The 23,141-nt window shown below is 57.1% G+C and overlaps 1 protein-coding gene across 15 annotated transcripts in view; it reads right to left on the reverse strand.

The window, feature by feature from the left end:
• Positions 1-23,141, reverse strand: part of ATG13 (autophagy related 13) — a 34,866-nt gene that overhangs the window by 8,494 nt on the left and 3,231 nt on the right. For 9 of the 15 annotated variants that reach the window (XM_075567490.1, XM_075567491.1, XM_075567492.1 and 6 more), the window contains exons 2-9: positions 16,672-16,753; positions 16,013-16,093; positions 14,654-14,773; positions 14,429-14,475; positions 3,076-3,216; positions 2,500-2,540; positions 2,161-2,257; positions 732-830 (exon numbers count right to left, since the gene is read on the reverse strand). In XM_075567490.1, coding sequence (XP_075423605.1) covers positions 732-830; positions 2,161-2,257; positions 2,500-2,540; positions 3,076-3,216; positions 14,429-14,475; positions 14,654-14,773; positions 16,013-16,093; positions 16,672-16,740 — 695 coding nt within the window. In that variant the 5' untranslated portion in view covers positions 16,741-16,753. Of the gene's footprint in view, positions 1-731; positions 831-2,160; positions 2,258-2,499; positions 2,541-3,075; positions 3,217-14,428; positions 14,476-14,653; positions 14,774-16,012; positions 16,094-16,671; positions 16,754-19,994; positions 20,131-23,141 lie in introns of all 15 variants that reach the window. The other 6 variants (XM_075567489.1, XM_075567488.1, XM_075567487.1 and 3 more) reach the window with 2 other exon arrangements.

Raw genomic sequence — 23,141 nt, forward strand, 5'->3', positions numbered from 1 at the left:
TTCAGCCGAGCGCCAAGCTGTTTTTCAGCGCGCTGTCGGCTGAAAACCTCCAATCACAGCACAGCAGTGTCAACGTCACGGCGCCGTGACGTCGACGTCAGTGCGTCGCGGGCGATTGGCCCAGCGACGTCACTGCCCCGCCTCCAACCACCTCCGATCGCGCCCGCTGGCTCGCCTGTATGGGCATGAAACCGCCCAGATTTCCTCAGGCGAGCCTCAGCGTCAGCGCGGCTCGGATCGCCTCACCCCTCTATGGCCCGGGCCCAACGCTGAAAGGGGACTTCTCTTGAATAAAATATTCATTGAATAAACTAAAATAGTTCAGGTTTGAGCAGGGATGGGCAACTCGAGTCCTCAAGGGCCACCAACAGGTCAGGTTTTCTGGATATTCCAGCTTCAGCATAGGTGGCTCAATCAGAGGCTCAGTCAAAGACTGAGACTCTGAGTGACCTGTGCTGAAGCAGGGACTGATTTAGCCACCTGTGCTGAAGCAGGGATATCTGGAAAACATGACCTGTTGGTGACCCTTGAGTACTGGCGTTAGCCACCCCTGGGTTAGAGGCTGCATCCTGCTCTGCACTGGGTCCTCGTGTCAATCAGCTATCCTATACTGTGAATAGGAAACCTCCCCTATGACTAGACCAACCCATTCTGCTGGATCAGTGTTCCCTGTGCTAGAGGGACAGTGACATCATGGACCGTGAGTGTGCAGGCTATATCTGTGTCCTCACCTGTAGTTGCAGGGATGCATGTGTGAGGTGCTGGGGAAAGGGCGGTCCACAAAGTGATCAATTATAATCCCCATGATAGGCTGGGTCCTTTCATACTGCCTGCAATGCAACAAACACATTGGTATTATTTACCTGCAGGGCCCCCTCTCCCCTATCACATCCGCTAAGAAGCTATATCCCTCCAGCTCAGGAGAGGGCATGGGTAAAGCATTAGTGTAAGGCAATCTGCACCAGCAGGGCAGAAAAACCGCCTAGAATATAAGCTGAGTGGATGGATTCCAAGAAATCACAACACTCGCAGCAATATGGCCCCATGATTATTTGATAGGGGTAGCACTCTGGCTGAGCTCTTGGCTGGTCAGCAAAGAGGGGGAAGTTAGTGGTCAGTACGGGCAGACGCAAAGCACTTGTGTGAGCTGTGTTACTGGAGGGGGGGGAAGTTAGTGGTCAGTACGGGCAGACGCAAAGCACTTGTGTGTGAGCTGTGTTACTGGAGGAGGGGGGGGGGGAGTTAGTGGTCAGTACGGGCAGACGCAAAGCACTTGTGTGTGAGCTGTGTTACTGGAGGAGGGGGGGGGAGTTAGTGGTCAGTACGGGCAGATGCAAAGCCCTTGTGTGTGAGCTGTGTTACTGGAGGGGGGGGAAGTTAGTGGTCAGTACGGGCAGACGCAAAGCACTTGTGTGTGAGCTGTGTTACTGGAGGAGGGGGGGGGGGAGTTAGTGGTCAGTACGGGCAGACGCAAAGCACTTGTGTGTGAGCTGTGTTACTGGAGGAGGGGGGGGGGAGTTAGTGGTCAGTACGGGCAGATGCAAAGCCCTTGTGTGTGAGCTGTGTTACTGGAGGAGGGGGGGGGGAGTTAGTGGTCAGTACGGGCAGATGCAAAGCCCTTGTGTGTGAGCTGTGTTACTGGAGGGGGGGGGGGGGGAGTTAGTGGTCAGTACGGGCAGATGCAAAGCACTTGTGTGTGAGCTGTGTTACTGGAGGAGGGGGGGGGGGAGTTAGTGGTCAGTACGGGCAGATGCAAAGCCCTTGTGTGTGAGCTGTGTTACTGGAGGAGGGGGGGGGGGAGTTAGTGGTCAGTACGGGCAGATGCAAAGCACTTGTGTGTGAGCTGTGTTACTGGAGGAGGGGGGGGGTGAGTTAGTGGTCAGTACGGGCAGATGCAAAGCACTTGTGTGTGAGCTGTGTTACTGGAGGAGGGGGGGGGGGAGTTAGTGGTCAGTACGGGCAGATGCAAAGCCCTTGTGTGTGAGCTGTGTTACTGGAGGAGGGGGGGGGGGAGTTAGTGGTCAGTACGGGCAGATGCAAAGCCCTTGTGTGTGAGCTGTGTTACTGGAGGAGGGGGGGGGGAGTTAGTGGTCAGTACGGGCAGATGCAAAGCACTTGTGTGTGAGCTGTGTTACTGGAGGAGGGGGGGGTGGGGCTCACCTGGTTGACATAAAGGCCAGGTTTGTTCTATAGGCGCAGGTCAGAGTGAGGGTGCCAGTGGGAGTCCCCACCGTCCCGATACGTACAGCTTGGAATCCTGCCGGGGACAGGAGGGAAGTTACAACGGCTCTCGGGCTGCGAAGAAGTCACAAGCTACTACTCCCCACAACCCGACTGTCTCTGGACCAGCTGATGAAAATGCTGTGATCGCTTCACCCCTTACATAAAAAGGGTGGCATACACCCTCTGCAGCACTAATATGTGACAGCTACAGGCTTACCCGGCAGGTGGCTACAGCCAGGACTTACTGTATATTCTGCATGTATTGTAGTACTGTACCTTCTTTAAGTCCAAGGAGCTGAACATCTCCAAAGTAAATCCTACGAAGAGGCAAGAAGAATGTTATTCACAAAAGGGCGCCATCTATACATCCCCAGCCCAGACTTACTGCTGCAGTCAGGGAGAGAAGGTGGCCCGTGTCTTCTGGCGTGTCCAAGGCCAATGAGCTTTATCTGCACAGCTGTGAGTGCTAGTTGTAGGGTTTACACCCCAGCTGCCATTCCAGTGTACACGAGTCTGAGCAGCTACACCAGGGGCGGCAAACTCCAGTCCTCAAGGGCCACCAACAGGTCCAGTTTTAAGGATATCCCTGCTTCAGCACAGGTGCTTCAATCGTTCACCGAACCACTGATTGAGCTGCCTGTGCTGACGCAGGGATATCCTTAAAACCTGACCTGTTGGTGGCCCTTCAGGACAGGAGTTGGCCGCCTCTGAGCTACACCAAGGCAAAGCCTTCCTGGTGCCCAGTCTAACTTTACACTGATGGAAGGGGGGTCTGGATCACGGCCACAATAAGGCCTTCCTATGGACAGAGACGGGAGGCTGTAACGGGCGAGCGGTCACACTGCTGGTTACCTGTACAGAATAACGTATTCATGGCCCTGCTTCCTGGAAAGCCTGTACGCCGGGGTCACTCTGGTGACCGCGAGTAGTGATTTCAGCAGCATGGACAGACGGTTATAGACCGTGTAGGACACCTTGATTTCATGGTCACACCTAGGATAGAGGAGGTGACAGATAGTCCCGGCAGGTAGAGCCAGCACCAAATCCCTAGCGCCGCGCTTACACTGCAAACAATGTTATCTCCAAACCATTACTCAACAACAAGGCGTTTCTACAGCTGGACAACAGGTCTACGAAGGGAAATGCGCGCGGGCACGACTACACGGATACCGCCTCGGGGGCACGACTACACGGATACCGCCTCGGGGGCACGACTACACGGATACCGCCTCGGGGGCACGACTACACGGATACCGCCTCGGGGGCACGACTACACGGATACCGCCTCGGGGGCACGACTACACGGATACCGCCTCGGGGGCACGACTACACGGATACCGCCTCGGGGGCACGACTACACGGATACCGCCCTGCGGGCACGACTACACGGGTACCGCCCCGCGGGCACGACTACACGGGTACCGCCCCGCGGGCACGACTACACGGATACCGCCTCGGGGGCACGACTACACGGATACCGCCTCGGGGGCACGACTACACGGATACCGCCTCGGGGGCACGACTACACGGATACCGCCCCGCGGGCACGACTACACGGATACCGCCCCGCGGGCACGACTACACGGGTACCGCCCCGCGGGCACGACTACACGGATACCGCCCCGCGGGCACGACTACACGGATACCGCCTCGGGGGCACGACTACACGGATACCGCCCCGCGGGCACGACTACACGGATACCGCCTCGGGGGCACGACTACACGGATACCGCCCCGCGGGCACGACTACACGGATACCGCCTCGGGGGCACGACTACACGGATACCGCCCCGCGGGCACGACTACACATATACCACCTCGGGGGCACGACTACACGGATACCGCCCCGCGGGCACGACTACACGGATACCGCCCCGCGGGCACGACTACACGGATACCGCCCCGCGGGCACGACTACACGGATACCGCCCCGCGGGCACGACTACACGTATACCGCCCCGCGGGCACGACTACACGGATACCGCCCCGCGGGCACGACTACACGGATACCGCCCCGCGGGCACGACTACACGGATACCGCCCCGCGGGCACGACTACACGGATACCGCCCCGCGGGCACGACTACACGGATACCGCCGCGCGGGCACGACTACACGGATACCGCCCCGCGGGCACGACTACACGGATACCGCCCCGCGGGCACGACTACACGTATACCGCCCCGCGGGCACGACTACACGGATACCGCCCCGCGGGCACGACTACACGGATACCGCCTCGGGGGCACGACTACACGTATACCGCCCCGCGGGCACGACTACACGTATACCGCCCCGCGGGCACGACTACACGGATACCGCCCCGCGGGCACGACTACACGGATACCGCCGCGCGGGCACGACTACACGTATACCGCCCCGCGGGCACGACTACACGGATACCGCCCCGCGGGCACGACTACACGGATACCGCCCCGCGGGCACGACTACACGGATACCGCCCCGCGGGCACGACTACACGGATACCGCCCCGCGGGCACGACTACACGGATACCGCCCCGCGGGCACGACTACACGGATACCGCCCCGCGGGCACGACTACACGGATACCGCCCCGCGGGCACGACTACACGGATACCGCCTCGGGGGCACGACTACACGGATACCGCCTCGGGGGCACGACTACACGGATACCGCCCCGCGGGCACGACTACACGGATACCGCCCCGCGGGCACGACTACACGGATACCGCCCCGCGGGCACGACTACACGGATACCGCCCCGCGGGCACGACTACACGGATACCGCCCCGCGGGCACGACTACACGTATACCGCCCCGCGGGCACGACTACACGGATACCGCCCCGCGGGCACGACTACACGGATACCGCCCCGCGGGCACGACTACACGGATACCGCCCCGCGGGCACGACTACACGGATACCGCCCCGCGGGCACGACTACACGGATACCGCCCCGCGGGCACGACTACACGGATACCGCCCCGCGGGAACGACTACACGGATACCGCCCCGCGGGCACGACTACACGGATACCGCCCCGCGGGAACGACTACACGTATACCGCTGCGCGGGCACGACTACACGGATACCGCCTCGGGGGCACCACTTCACGGATACCGCCCCGCGGGCACGACTACACGGATACCGCCTCGGGGGCACGACTACACGGATACCGCCTCGGGGGCACGACTACACGGATACCGCCCCGCGGGCACGACTACACGGATACCGCCCCGCGGGCACGACTACACGGATACCGCCCCGCGGGAACGACTACACGGATACCGCCCCGCGGGCACGACTACACGGATACCGCCCCGCGGGAACGACTACACGGATACCGCCTCGGGGGCACGACTACACGGATACCGCCTCGGGGGCACGACTACACGGATACCGCCCCGCGGGCACGACTACACGGATACCGCCTCGGGGGCACGACTACACGGATACCGCCTCGGGGGCACGACTACACGGATACCGCCCCGCGGGCACGACTACACGGATACCGCCTCGGGGGCACGACTACACGGATACCGCCTCGGGGGCACGACTACACGGATACCGCCTCGGGGGCACGACTACACGGATACCGCCTCGGGGGCACGACTACACGGATACCGCCTCGGGGGCACGACTACACGGATACCGCCCTGCGGGCACGACTACACGGGTACCGCCCCGCGGGCACGACTACACGGGTACCGCCCCGCGGGCACGACTACACGGATACCGCCTCGGGGGCACGACTACACGGATACCGCCTCGGGGGCACGACTACACGGATACCGCCTCGGGGGCACGACTACACGGATACCGCCCCGCGGGCACGACTACACGGATACCGCCCCGCGGGCACGACTACACGGGTACCGCCCCGCGGGCACGACTACACGGATACCGCCCCGCGGGCACGACTACACGGATACCGCCTCGGGGGCACGACTACACGGATACCGCCCCGCGGGCACGACTACACGGATACCGCCTCGGGGGCACGACTACACGGATACCGCCCCGCGGGCACGACTACACGGATACCGCCTCGGGGGCACGACTACACGGATACCGCCCCGCGGGCACGACTACACATATACCACCTCGGGGGCACGACTACACGGATACCGCCCCGCGGGCACGACTACACGGATACCGCCCCGCGGGCACGACTACACGGATACCGCCCCGCGGGCACGACTACACGGATACCGCCCCGCGGGCACGACTACACGTATACCGCCCCGCGGGCACGACTACACGGATACCGCCCCGCGGGCACGACTACACGGATACCGCCCCGCGGGCACGACTACACGGATACCGCCCCGCGGGCACGACTACACGGATACCGCCCCGCGGGCACGACTACACGGATACCGCCCCGCGGGCACGACTACACGGATACCGCCGCGCGGGCACGACTACACGGATACCGCCCCGCGGGCACGACTACACGGATACCGCCCCGCGGGCACGACTACACGTATACCGCCCCGCGGGCACGACTACACGGATACCGCCCCGCGGGCACGACTACACGGATACCGCCTCGGGGGCACGACTACACGTATACCGCCCCGCGGGCACGACTACACGTATACCGCCCCGCGGGCACGACTACACGGATACCGCCCCGCGGGCACGACTACACGGATACCGCCGCGCGGGCACGACTACACGTATACCGCCCCGCGGGCACGACTACACGGATACCGCCCCGCGGGCACGACTACACGGATACCGCCCCGCGGGCACGACTACACGGATACCGCCCCGCGGGCACGACTACACGGATACCGCCCCGCGGGCACGACTACACGGATACCGCCCCGCGGGCACGACTACACGGATACCGCCCCGCGGGCACGACTACACGGATACCGCCCCGCGGGCACGACTACACGGATACCGCCTCGGGGGCACGACTACACGGATACCGCCTCGGGGGCACGACTACACGGATACCGCCCCGCGGGCACGACTACACGGATACCGCCCCGCGGGCACGACTACACGGATACCGCCCCGCGGGCACGACTACACGGATACCGCCCCGCGGGCACGACTACACGGATACCGCCCCGCGGGCACGACTACACGTATACCGCCCCGCGGGCACGACTACACGGATACCGCCCCGCGGGCACGACTACACGGATACCGCCCCGCGGGCACGACTACACGGATACCGCCCCGCGGGCACGACTACACGGATACCGCCCCGCGGGCACGACTACACGGATACCGCCCCGCGGGCACGACTACACGGATACCGCCCCGCGGGAACGACTACACGGATACCGCCCCGCGGGCACGACTACACGGATACCGCCCCGCGGGAACGACTACACGTATACCGCTGCGCGGGCACGACTACACGGATACCGCCTCGGGGGCACCACTTCACGGATACCGCCCCGCGGGCACGACTACACGGATACCGCCTCGGGGGCACGACTACACGGATACCGCCTCGGGGGCACGACTACACGGATACCGCCCCGCGGGCACGACTACACGGATACCGCCCCGCGGGCACGACTACACGGATACCGCCCCGCGGGAACGACTACACGGATACCGCCCCGCGGGCACGACTACACGGATACCGCCCCGCGGGAACGACTACACGGATACCGCCTCGGGGGCACGACTACACGGATACCGCCTCGGGGGCACGACTACACGGATACCGCCCCGCGGGCACGACTACACGGATACCGCCTCGGGGGCACGACTACACGGATACCGCCTCGGGGGCACGACTACACGGATACCGCCCCGCGGGCACGACTACACGGATACCGCCTCGGGGGCACGACTACACGGATACCGCCTCGGGGGCACGACTACACGGATACCGCCTCGGGGGCACGACTACACGGATACCGCCTCGGGGGCACGACTACACGGATACCGCCTCGGGGGCACGACTACACGGATACCGCCCTGCGGGCACGACTACACGGGTACCGCCCCGCGGGCACGACTACACGGGTACCGCCCCGCGGGCACGACTACACGGATACCGCCTCGGGGGCACGACTACACGGATACCGCCTCGGGGGCACGACTACACGGATACCGCCTCGGGGGCACGACTACACGGATACCGCCCCGCGGGCACGACTACACGGATACCGCCCCGCGGGCACGACTACACGGGTACCGCCCCGCGGGCACGACTACACGGATACCGCCCCGCGGGCACGACTACACGGATACCGCCTCGGGGGCACGACTACACGGATACCGCCCCGCGGGCACGACTACACGGATACCGCCTCGGGGGCACGACTACACGGATACCGCCCCGCGGGCACGACTACACGGATACCGCCTCGGGGGCACGACTACACGGATACCGCCCCGCGGGCACGACTACACATATACCACCTCGGGGGCACGACTACACGGATACCGCCCCGCGGGCACGACTACACGGATACCGCCCCGCGGGCACGACTACACGGATACCGCCCCGCGGGCACGACTACACGGATACCGCCCCGCGGGCACGACTACACGTATACCGCCCCGCGGGCACGACTACACGGATACCGCCCCGCGGGCACGACTACACGGATACCGCCCCGCGGGCACGACTACACGGATACCGCCCCGCGGGCACGACTACACGGATACCGCCCCGCGGGCACGACTACACGGATACCGCCGCGCGGGCACGACTACACGGATACCGCCCCGCGGGCACGACTACACGGATACCGCCCCGCGGGCACGACTACACGTATACCGCCCCGCGGGCACGACTACACGGATACCGCCCCGCGGGCACGACTACACGGATACCGCCTCGGGGGCACGACTACACGTATACCGCCCCGCGGGCACGACTACACGTATACCGCCCCGCGGGCACGACTACACGGATACCGCCCCGCGGGCACGACTACACGGATACCGCCGCGCGGGCACGACTACACGTATACCGCCCCGCGGGCACGACTACACGGATACCGCCCCGCGGGCACGACTACACGGATACCGCCCCGCGGGCACGACTACACGGATACCGCCCCGCGGGCACGACTACACGGATACCGCCCCGCGGGCACGACTACACGGATACCGCCCCGCGGGCACGACTACACGGATACCGCCCCGCGGGCACGACTAAACGGATACCGCCCCGCGGGCACGACTACACGGATACCGCCTCGGGGGCACGACTACACGGATACCGCCTCGGGGGCACGACTACACGGATACCGCCCCGCGGGCACGACTACACGGATACCGCCCCGCGGGCACGACTACACGGATACCGCCCCGCGGGCACGACTACACGGATACCGCCCCGCGGGCACGACTACACGGATACCGCCCCGCGGGCACGACTACACGTATACCGCCCCGCGGGCACGACTACACGGATACCGCCCCGCGGGCACGACTACACGGATACCGCCCCGCGGGCACGACTACACGGATACCGCCCCGCGGGCACGACTACACGGATACCGCCCCGCGGGCACGACTACACGGATACCGCCCCGCGGGCACGACTACACGGATACCGCCCCGCGGGAACGACTACACGGATACCGCCCCGCGGGCACGACTACACGGATACCGCCCCGCGGGAACGACTACACGTATACCGCTGCGCGGGCACGACTACACGGATACCGCCTCGGGGGCACCACTTCACGGATACCGCCCCGCGGGCACGACTACACGGATACCGCCTCGGGGGCACGACTACACGGATACCGCCTCGGGGGCACGACTACACGGATACCGCCCCGCGGGCACGACTACACGGATACCGCCCCGCGGGCACGACTACACGGATACCGCCCCGCGGGAACGACTACACGGATACCGCCCCGCGGGCACGACTACACGGATACCGCCCCGCGGGAACGACTACACGGATACCGCCTCGGGGGCACGACTACACGGATACCGCCTCGGGGGCACGACTACACGGATACCGCCCCGCGGGCACGACTACACGGATACCGCCTCGGGGGCACGACTACACGGATACCGCCTCGGGGGCACGACTACACGGATACCGCCCCGCGGGCACGACTACACGGATACCGCCTCGGGGGCACGACTACACGGATACCGCCTCGGGGGCACGACTACACGGATACCGCCCCGCGGGCACGACTACACGGATACCGCCCCGCGGGCACGACTACACGGATACCGCCTCGGGGGCACGACTACACGGATACCGCCCCGCGGGCACGACTACACGGATACCGCCTCGGGGGCACGACTACACGGATACCGCCTCGGGGGCACGACTACACGGATACCGCCCCGCGGGCACGACTACACGGATACCGCCCCGCGGGCACGACTACACGGATACCGCCTCGGGGGCACGACTACACGGATACCGCCCCGCGGGAACGACTACACGTATACCGCCGCGCGGGCACGACTACACGTATACCGCCCCGCGGGAACGACTACACGGATACTGCCTCGGGGGCACGACTACACGTATACCGCCCCGCGGGCACGACTACACGTATACTGCCGCGCGGGCACGACTACACGTATACCGCCCCGCGGGCACGACTACACGGATACCGCCCCGCGGGCACGACTACACGGATACCGCCCCGCCGGCACGACTACACGGATACCGCCCCGCGGGCACGACTACACGGATACCGCCCCGCGGGCACGACTACACGGATACCGCCTCGCGGGCACGACTACACGGATACCGCCCCGCCGGCACGACTACACGGATACCGCCCCGCGGGCACGACTACACGGATACCGCCCCGCGGGCACGACTACACGGATACCGCCTCGGGGGCACGACTACACGGATACCGCCTCGGGGGCACGACTACACGGATACCGCCCCGCGGGCACGACTACACGGATACCGCCCCGCGGGCACGACTACACGGATACCGCCTCGGGGGCACGACTACACGGATACCGCCCCGCGGGAACGACTACACGTATACCGCCGCGCGGGCACGACTACACGTATACCGCCCCGCGGGAACGACTACACGGATACTGCCTCGGGGGCACGACTACACGTATACCGCCCCGCGGGCACGACTACACGTATACCGCCGCGCGGGCACGACTACACGTATACAGCCCCGCGGGCACGACTACACGGATACCGCCCCGCGGGCACGACTACACGGATACCGCCCCGCCGGCACGACTACACGGATACCGCCCCGCGGGCACGACTACACGGATACCGCCTCGCGGGCACGACTACACGGATACCGCCCCGCCGGCACGACTACACGGATACCGCCCCGCGGGCACGACTACACGGATACCGCCCCGCGGGCACGACTACACGTATACCGCCCCGCGGGCACGACTACACGTATACCGCCCCGCGGGCACGATTACACGGATACCGCCCCGCGGGCACGACTACACGGATACCGCCCCGCGGGCACCACTTCACGGATACTGCCTCGGGGGCACGACTACACGGATACCGCCTCGGGGGCACGACTACACGGATACCGCCTCGGGGGCACGATTACACGTATACTGCCTCGGGGGCACGACTACACGGATACCGCCTCGGGGGCACGACTACACGGATACCGCCCCGCGGGCACGATTACACGGATACCGCCTCGGGGGCATGACTACACGGATACCGCCTCGGGGGCACGACTACACGGATACCGCCCCGCGGGCACGACTACACGGATACCGCCTCGGGGGCACGACTACACGTATACCGCCTCGGGGGCACGACTACACGGATACCGCCTCGGGGGCACGACTTCACGGATACCGCCTCGGGGGCACGACTACACGTATACTGCCTCGGGGGCACGACTACACGTATACTGCCTCGGGGGCACGACTACACGGATACCGCCTCGGGGGCACGACTACACGGATACCGCCTCGGGGGCACGACTACACGGATACCGCCCCGCGGGCACGATTACACGTATACCGCCTCGGGGGCACCACTTCACGGATACCGCCTCGGGGGCACGACTACACGTATACTGCCTCGGGGGCACGACTACACGGATACCGCCTCGGGGGCATGACTACACGGATACCGCCTCGGGGGCACGACTACACGGATACCGCCCCGCGGGCACGACTACACGGATACCGCCTCGGGGGCACGACTACACGGATACCGCCTCGGGGGCACGACTTCACGGATACCGCCTCGGGGGCACGACTACACGTATACTGCCTCGGGGGCACGACTTCACGGATACCGCCTCGGGGGCACCACTTCACGGATACCGCCTCGGGGGCACGACTACACGTATACCGCCTCGGGGGCACGACTTCACGGATACCGCCTCGGGGGCACGACTACACGTATACTGCCTCGGGGGCACGACTTCACGGATACCGCCTCGGGGGCACGACTACACGTATACTGCCTCGGGGGCACGACTACACGTATACTGCCTCGGGGGCACGACTACACGGATACCGCCTCGGGGGCATGACTACACGGATACCGCCTTGGGGGCACGACTACACGGATACCGCCCCGCGGGCACGATTACACGTATACCGCCTCGGGGGCACCACTTCACGGATACCGCCTCGGGGGCACGACTTCACGGATACCGCCTCGGGGGCACTACACGTATACTGCCTCGGGGGCACGACTTCACGGATACCGCCTCGGGGGCACGACTACACGTATACTGCCTCGGGGGCACGACTACACGTATACTGCCTCGGGGGCACGACTACACGGATACCGCCTCGGGGGCATGACTACACGGATACCGCCTCGGGGGCACGACTACACGGATACCGCCCCGCGGGCACGATTACACGTATACCGCCTCGGGGGCACCACTTCACGGATACCGCCTCGGGGGCACGACTTCACGGATACCGCCTCGGGGGCACGATTACACGTATACTGCCTCGGGGGCACGACTACACGTATACCGCCTCGGGGGCACGACTACACGTATACCGCCTCGGGGGCACGACTACACGGATACCGCCTCGGGGGCACGACTACACGTATACCGCCTCGGGGGCACGACTACACGGATACCGCCTCGGGGGCACGACTACACGTATACCGCCTCGGGGGCACGACTTCACGGATACCGCCTCGGGGCCACGACTACACGTATACCGCCTCGGGGGCACGACTACACGGATACCGCCTCGGGGGCACGACTACACGTATACCGCCTCGGGGGCACGACTACACGGATACCGCCTCGGGGGCACGACTTCACGGATACCGCATCGGGGGCACGACTACACGGATACCGCCTCGGGGGCACGACTACACGGATACCGCCTCGGGGGCACGACTTCACGGATACCGCCTCGGGGGCACGACTACACGGATACCGCCTCGGGGGCACGACTTCACGGATACCGCCTCGGGGGCACGACTACACGTATACCGCCTCGGGGGCACGACTACACGGATACCGCCCCGCGGGCACGACTACACGGATACCGCCCCGCGGGCACGACTACACGGATACCGCCCCGCGGGCACGACTACACTGATACCGCCTCGGGGCACGCGTTGCACCGCAGCCGGTGCTGCTATTGGTATATGAAGTTCAACCAGAGAAACTAGAAACTATCAGACAAAAGGTCCAAGTTGTGGATCGAAACGTCGATCACCTTTGTAATACATTTGTCCCTTTATTATATCCAGCCCTCAGAGTACGGGTCTGTCCTACCTTCTCTGGATGCACTGCATATAGGCTACGAGAACACAAAGCACAACATGAAAATGTTACGTACAGGAGGGATTTCCTGCAAGTCCAATACATATTGTCACAATGTCCAGAATACCTAGGGCTACAAAAGAAATATATTTCCAGACAGGAAAATATATTCTATATACAGTAAAGGAGTCAGGGCACACAATAACAGTAATAATCCAAACGATGGGAGCGGGTGCTTCTGCTAACGTACTAAACTGTACTATGCAGAAGGGGCAAAAAAGCCGACACACCAAATGGAGCAATAAATATGTCTGTCGTAGCTCAATGTTTTGGCTTCCCACACTCTAGAAAAAGGCTCCATTGGGAAGCCGAAACATTGAGCTAGTAAAGACACATCTGTTGTACATGCTTTTTTGACACTGACACACAAACACACCACACACACACATAAAACACACACACACACAAAACACACACACCACTCTTTTCCTCCCTTTACTACTCTATCCCCAGAAGGAAGAAGATGAATCTTTGGCACTAACTTCTCGTTCATTTCCAGACACCAGATTTCGAGCTCCATGGAATCACCCTGCGAAAGAGAGAGCAAAACTTGCTGAAAGTGTAGAGCAATGGGAACCTCATCTCACTGCACACTCTGTGACTCTGAATGTTATGATCGGATGTCACCCCTCTTCCTACACGCGGCCAAACTACCTCCGGTCTCCCCCAACCGCAGACTGCTCGCTTGTGGACAGACTGACCCTTACCTCGGAGGTCTTCAGGGAGATCTCCACACACATGGAGCGCCCCACCGCTGGCAGCTGACCCGACAGAGCTTTCTTTGCCTCATGCGTCACCTCGGGGATGTCTTTGATTGCCAAGTTAAACTGTGAAAAGACAGAAAGGACATTTGAATCCCCACCGCCTGTAATCAATTCAGCAGCTTTGAAGCATGAAAGAGCCAGCAGCTACTGATGCAGCGGCCGTTATTCGAACACATCTCGGCGCCGATTTTGAGTTCTCTGCTGTTCCCCACGCAGCACGAAACGCGGCCAATCGCCCCAGGCACTGCGCTTATCGCGGACGTTTTGTTTGAATTTCATGGATTCTGTTTCTTTGTTTGCAATAAAATGGATGAATTGTAAAGTGTACAGTACTGTGCTACAGTGTCACTGTGCTACTGTGTCACTGTGTCACTGTGCTACTGTGTCACTGTGCTACTGTGCTACTGTGTCACTGTGCTACTGTGTCAATTTCATGTTTTTAAAAGCCAGAACACTAAAATGCGTTTTTCTGCACTCGCCGCGCTCACATCTTAGTGCGGGAAGGCTGAAATTCATCCTGCGGTTTCAAATCGGGTTTCCGATGTACATGACGCGTGAAGTGTCCGAATAATGGCCGCTACATCAGTAGCACAGTAAAGCTACAACAAGAGATGGGCTACTAACGTCATTGGATGTCAATAGATCTGCAGAGAGAGGGCGGGAATCATGACACAGGCTACATTCTTAAACACAGTGTGTGCCAGACGTTTATATTCCCTATATAAGACCAGCAAATGGTAATCCCACGTGTGAGCACATTCACATGTCTCAGACAGGTCCGTAACCTGCCCTTCCCCCTATCTCGTAGCATACACCGCTTCCACTGCAGCCAGGGATTCTGGGTAATGATATGCAAATGAGCACACACAGTGTATAGAAGACGCTGACTTGCAGGGATTCTAAGTTCTAGTTGCCCCTGTTGGATGGGAAAGGAACCCCGAGGGTGGGAAAGGAACCCCGAGGGTGGGTAAGGAACCCCGAGGCTGGGTAAGAACACCATGCATGATCTTGTATATTAGGGAGAATTAGGGAGAGCATAAGGCAGGTACGCTCAACTCCAGCCCTCAAGCACCCCCCTCCCCCCAAACACGTCAGATTTTCAGAATATCCCTGCTTCAGCACAGCTGGTTCAAACAGAGGCTCAATCTTCGATTGAGCCACATGTGCTGAAGCTGGGATGTCCTGGCCTGTTGGGGGTTGAGGACTGGAGTTGGGCGTCCCTGACATAAATGATGATGATTCCACATAAGAAAAAGAAGAAGAGCATAAAAGTGCAAAAAGAGACGAGGAGAGCAGCTTTACCCAATCCGAGCCTGTTGGGGAGGAGGTGGAACGGGTACAGATCTTCTCTCCGAGCCGAGCCTGCACAATCACCTGGACAGTCTGGGGAAAGGAGGTTTTCATTCAGCCACGGAGTGTACAAATGCGAACCTGGAGAGATGCACCTGGCAGCAGGCATGTGTCAGCACTACACGGGGCAGCTCTCATTACTTGCTCATGGGGTATGCATGTATGCATGTATGTATGCATGTATGAATGTATGTATGCCTTTCCAGCAGTAATACACGTGACAATAATATCAATAACAAATAATACAAATAACATAAAGGGGAATTGTGCTTCAGACATAAAAGTAACATTTAGGAAAAGGCGTCCCTGCTCCGAAGAGCTTACAATCTAATGAGTCATGAGTGGAATCACACCTGTATTCAGTACGTTACTGCAGGACTACAAATGTAAAATACCGATACAGAACAGTGGGATAACAGGGCCCGTGTGGATGCAACACATTAGATAAGGAAATCACAACTTAGATATGTTGGGAAATACAGAGACAACAGTAGTAGATATAGTTGGGGAGCTGAGGGCAACTGACGTGTGAGTAATAGGCATATACAATATTTAAGAATTTCAAAAGGACCTCAGATGAAGACATAGAACCAACGATTCCTTGGGGTTACCTTCAGCGCAAAGAACTTGACGAACTTGTCCAGGTCCTTCCGGTCCTGGGGGCTGAGGTCAGTGTCCATCGCACCCGCAAATCTGAAAGAGAAACACAAAGTTTGTGCTAAGAACCTCGGGTCAGAACTGAACCCAAAGCTGCAAACCCGATCCGGCGGAAAGCTTCCATTGATAGATACCATCAGAGCACGATCACTCTCTCCTCCCTTTTAGCAGATTCTAACGGACCAACCTGAAAGGTTTTTGTTTTATAGATATTAAAATTCAATTAAAATCCATAAATGGCATCTAAAGAGGAGCCTGCTCAGGCTGAAATATAACAGCTGGTAATGCTTTGAAAGGTTCATGTATTACACAGCATTTAAGAACTGCCCTGTTACTGCAACACAATTTATTGTGTGCGTGCGTGCGTACACACACACACATTTTGTATAAAACTTTTTGGAGTGCCTATCTTTTTATATACAGCACTTGTGTGGTTCTTTGATGGCAGCACCCATTCCAACACTCCAGATTTACCTGATTGGTATGTTCCCCAAATTTCCCCCACGTTGAGATAGACACACACACACACACACGCACACACACACACACACGACCAAAGAAACTGCTACAGCGTTACTATATAATAATGTCGTTGTGATGGTCAGCCTGTCCAATTCTCAGGTCCCTCCATAGCAGAATTATCAAACGTCCAAGTTCAGGTGAGGGGAAGGTGTCTTGCGAGGCTCGCTACATGCGAGTGTGTTTGATAGGAAGCAGAGTAGACACCCTGGGAGTGTGGGCCCTAATGAAAAACTATTTCTTCAAAGTGCAGGTCTCCTCTAGGCCAGAGATACAAAGTACAGCTCTACTCACAAGTTTATAATGAAGTTCCCCATTTAATGTGACAGCCAAGAACAGAGGAAAAACCAGGTTTCAGGTCCCACATGGGCCTTTCGTCAGGTCCCTAATGAAAGCCATGTTTTTTTGGCCCCGGGATCATATTCCTAGGAGCAGCGCTGACTTGCTAACTGGAGCTCGCACACTGGGATTACTACTCCTACATCAGCACTTCAGGCACACACGCTTTCCTGCCTACGTGCCCGTTTCATGCCAGCAGTGCCACATTCAGCACTTTCTTAAAACATGTCCTAAGGGTACAACATAGTTTAGAAATACCCATCAATATTTATTTGCAGATAAGTTCCCAGAAGGTGCCTGGCTGGAATGACTGAATCCTTATTCATTTCAATCAACTTTTACCCCTCAAAATATCAGGTGGAGTGTTCCTGCCCCAAAAAAAGAAGGACAGCAAAGCAAAGTATTCGAAAAAACACACCCAGATTTTATGTTATTGCTTTTTTAATTGTTCCTTAGACCAAGTAGTATATACAATGAAAAGTGCACAGCAGAGAAGGGACTGGTCGGTACGGCTACGCTCGATATATCCAAACATAGCGAGAAAGCTTAGGGATGTGCTGCTAATGGCCCTGACAGACTTGTTTGCCTGGTCGCTGTAGACTGGATTGTTTTTTTCTAGGACAGGGGAAGGGCGGGTTGAGGAGCCACTTCAATAAAATAACAGCAGGGAATCCACCAGCCAGAGAGGCGGACATGTTTGGTTAATGAAAACACTGCTCAAAAGAACTTTGCAATATTTATTTACAAGTGGTTTACTGGATCTAGGACAGCTGGAATTCAGAGTGGAAATAAAAAAGGAAATGGGGCCAGATTTACTCAGCGGTACTTAGCCGTATGGCAACGTTCGTTTCAACGGGCTGTAAGGTGCTCAGCATAGCTTAGTGGCATGCCACATAATCTTGGTGAATTTATTTATTTATAAAATGTTTTACCAATACATTGAGTTACCTCTCGTTTTCAAGTATGTCCTGGACATAGTTAAGATGACAAATAATACATGGTTACAAATACATAGTTACATAAGTGAACAGGTTATACATTATTTATTGCATGCACAGTAAGAGATAATATATATTATAGGCGTATTTAACAGTTACAGACCAGAGCTGCCTCAGCACAGGTGGCACAATCAGTTGCTGCTTCAGCACAGGTGGCTCAGTCTTTCACTGAGCCCGATTGAGCATCCTGTGCTGAAGCAGGGATTTCCTGTAACCCTGACCTGTTGGTGGCCCTTGGGGACTGGAGTTGGCCGCCCTGCCTTAGAATCTACTTCAGAGCTGATTCATCAAATGTTTTTAAAAATAGCTCCCATCAAAATATCCTAAATTAAAAATCTAAAGGGGCACAGGGGCATTATTTGATGAGAAACATTGGTGTGAAATAGGAGTCAAGGAACGAAACAAGAGAGCTCAAGTGAAAGATTAAATGGTGCAGACAATGCAGCTCCTGTAAATGGTTAAAGCTGCCCAAACTTGTGTCACAGATCTTACTGGGAACAGGGAGAGGGGAAAGGACAACATGCTCTCTGTAAATAAAAGCCTCAATTATACCAGGAGCTGCAGAGCGATCCGGTGACGTCATCGCAGCGACGCCACATGTGCACATGCAGAAGCAATTTGTAGCGCAACTGCAGGAGACATGGCCAGATCATCTCTCTGTGTGTGTGTGTGTGTGATTGGTTTGTTCAGGTGCACTGGGATTGGCCGTGCAAATCCCATGACGCGGCCGTCGCCCGTGATAAACAAATTCTCAGATCTCTTCATGAGACAGAAGCTTTGCAGCACGTCGCGGCGCTACCGTCGCGATTGGTATGGGCGCTTTCATTGGATTCTATTGCTTTGTTTTGACGCTGCGTGTCTTTGCGCCACACATCGTCGCCGGCGATTTCTGGTATAATCACGGCCTAACAATCCATTGTGTCAACATGTAGGGAGTTTGATCTGAAATAATCTTGTAAATACGAATGCCTATTGCGTCATTGTTTTCAGAATATGCTGCAGTCCCCTACAATAGCCAAGGGGTTAGCATAGGACATAGGTGTCTCTGATAACAGAAGCCTGCTTCCTACCCCAGAGAAACAGACAGGAGTTCAGGGCCACAGCCCCCCACCCCTCTAACCTGCCCAGAAATCATTCTGCTCCTTGTTTGAAAGCATTCCCTGTAATATGTGCTTGTCAGCTGAATGACACGTGGCAGTTGTACAGAAGGCTGCTATTGTAGCTTTCAATGACACAGAATTTCACGGGAGAGAAGTACAACTTGGCCCCTCTGATCTGCCCACTCTCCCTAGTTTGCTGATGTGTTGCTAGGTAGAACAGATACTTTTAAGACGCAGTCACACACACACACACTTCTCTTTTTTTTTGTTGGTAATTTAGCCATTTAAAGCGTTCCTTATGCATGCTAAGGTGATCTGTACCTTTTATTATCAGGGATGTTGCAATCTGCCGTTATCCGCCTACAAAATCATAGACTTCTGACTGAAATTAAGATCGCTGTCACTTTCCTCACACGTCAGGGGATGAAGCGTGAGATAATGTTTATTTTTAGCATTTCTAATAAGGATTGAAAAAAAAGAACAAAATGTTGTATATTTTTAAGAGTAATTCAATGTTATGTGCTTTCTCCTCTTTAACCGGCTAACAGGAGACTGACACCTTACAGCAGGGGAGCTCACCTTCAATCCTCAAACCCCCAACAGTCAGGCTTTAAGGATATCCCAGCTTCAGCACAGGTGGCTCAATCAGTGGCTCAGTCAAAGACTGAGCCACCTGTACTGAAGTAGGGACTGATTGAGCCACCTGTGCTGATGCAGGGGTATCCTAAACACCTGACCTGTTGGTGGCCCTTGACCACTGGAGTTGAGCACCAATGCATTAAAGGACCTAATCAACCCCTTTGCTTCCAGAAAGGCCAGCCACACAAAGTAAATACAATGCATTGGGTGGCCTGTAATACTTTGCTTCCAGAAAGGCCAGCCACACAAAGTAAATACAATGCATTGGGTGGCCTGTAATACTTTGCTTCCAGAAAGGCCAGCCACACAAAGTAAATACAATGCATTGGGTGGCCTGTGATACTTTGCTTCCAGAAAGGCCAGCCACACAAAGTAAATACAATGCCTTGGGTGGCCTGTGATACTTTGCTTCCAGAAAGGCCAGCCACACAAAGTAAGTACAATGCATTGGGTGGCCTGTGATACTTTGCTTCACAATGTATTACAGATTCCTCTTGCAAAAGGAGGGGGTTAAGGAGTAAAACTTACTCTTCCAATGGGTTGGGGGGTAATAGGCCAATACGTGCCTATACCTCATCCTTTATACCGATGTAGCAGACGGTACTGCACCCGTTAACATGAAGCGTTTACACTGGCACGTTATTAAACAATAGTGCTATTGAAAGCAATGGTTAAGGAGAACGCACACGTGTTATATAACGCATTCTTTTGTGCATTCACTGGGGTAATGTCAGCTACATCTGTATTTATTGATTATTCCATTTCTTCTGACGGAAACATTAGAAAATATTAATTAAATGCTGAAAAGAAATGTGCTTGCCAACTCCATATTCAATACTAGCACCTTGATTCAGAGGCCTGCCCACTGGCAGACTTCAGTTTGCACCCTTCACACCTCGCCCGTGATGCTCGCCAACCTGATGACATTGATCTCTCCTGGTCCCTACATGAGTCACTTCTTTATCCTGCCATATATCTCACCCCACTGCTCCCGATAGCACCGCAACTGATATATAAACCATCCTCAAGGAGAGCAAGAGGGGCGTGTAATGTGACCGACTGAGCTCCTGATCCAGTAATGTGCATTTTCCTAGCTTTCAATAACAGGACAGCAAAAAGATAATGATTCTGCACAACTTTTGTAATTAATTGCCCAAAAATAATGTATAAAGGTAGTCTCAAGGCAGGGCTGGAAACTAGTGCCACACTGCCTTATGTAGCAGTATATCAGGGACCCACTGATTTAGGGAGCAATATACCAGAGGCTACAATATAGTTGACACATACACAAAATAATGGGGTGGAGAACAGTGGAATGGATGGATGATGGATGGATGATGGATGGATGATGGATGGATGGATGATGTCGTCTGGTTTTTAGTAGGTCAGCTTGTTGAACTTCACTAGCACTCACAGCAGTCAGTGTATCCTTTTGGGTTCAGGATCTTGTGCGGTTCTGTAGACTCCGACCATGTGTGAGAACAGGAGCCCCCACTTCAGTGGTAGTGGGAGGTGGCTATCTACACACAGGATAGTAGTGTTCCCATCATCAGTCGGTTTATGATCGATACAGGTACTAATTTACAGACCACCATTTGGTCCAAAAAGTGTATAGTCTCATTACTGCCGGTCCCAGTCAGTTTAATGGGCGTACTTACACCCTTTAATGACTGTATGAAGTCAGTTAAGGTTTCAACCGTCCCAGTCCATTAGAAAAAGAAATAATCTCTATAGCAATAATACCAAATTTCATGAAAAATAGGATTTGTGAAAATACGTGCCTTCCAAATGAGTTCTTCAGTATTTTGTGAAATCTTTTTAATTTGGACTAACAATTGATATTATAAGACAAGTTATAAGACAACTTTTCTCTTTTCCTCAGGTCAAGCAAGCTGACCCGAGGAAGAGTGCGAACTCTCGTAAGCGTATTTTATAATATCAATTGTTAGTCCACATAAGAAAAGGTTTCACCTAATAGTGAAGTACTCATATACTGTGCACTGTCGCAACTGGCCTGACACTGCTATTTCTACTTAATTCATGCCTCCTCGAAGGGATGTCTGTTTATATTGGCAAACGCAGGTGCCATGTGTGAATCCAGTGCTGTACCTGCAAGTTGTAGGGAAATGTTTAGGAATTTGGAATAGTTCTTGTGTAATACGATGTGCACAGGTGGTGTAAAAAAAAGTCAATGGTTGCCCTCTTATTGTGAGGGTCATTGGTACGCAATTATTGTACAGCTTGTACCCATTCATTATGTGGATGAATATACATAGACTATCCATGTCCAGCTTTACCATAGCAGGAATATAGAACAGGGGTGGCCAACTCCAGTCTTTAAGGGCCACCAACAGGCCAGGTTTTCAGGATGTCCTTGCTTCAAGAAAGGTGGCTCCATTTTTGACTTCAGCACAAGTGACTGAGCCGCTCATTGAGTCACCTGTGCTGAAGCAGGGATATCCTGAAAACCTGGCCAGTTGGTGGCCCTGGAGGACTGGAATTGGCCACCCCTGATATAGAACCTCTAGGGCAATGACCGGCCTTGCAGGTGGATTGTGCAATGGTTTATGGATCCTGAGTAAAGTGTAGATGATTGGTCTGATACACATGCAGCGGCCGTTATTCGAACAAATCACGGCGCCGTTTTCGTGTGCGCTGCTGTACTCCACGCGGCATGAACGCGGCCAATCGCCCCAGGCACACGTGTTTATCGCGGTTGCTTTGTTTGAATTTCATGGATCCTGTTTCTTTGTGTGCATTGAAATGAATGAATTGCAATGTGTACAGTGCTGTGCTACTGTGCCAATTTCAGGTGCTTAAAAAGCAGAA

The sequence above is a fragment of the Ascaphus truei genome, chromosome 12 (assembly GCF_040206685.1).
Source record: "Ascaphus truei isolate aAscTru1 chromosome 12, aAscTru1.hap1, whole genome shotgun sequence".
NCBI lineage: Eukaryota > Metazoa > Chordata > Amphibia > Anura > Ascaphidae > Ascaphus > Ascaphus truei.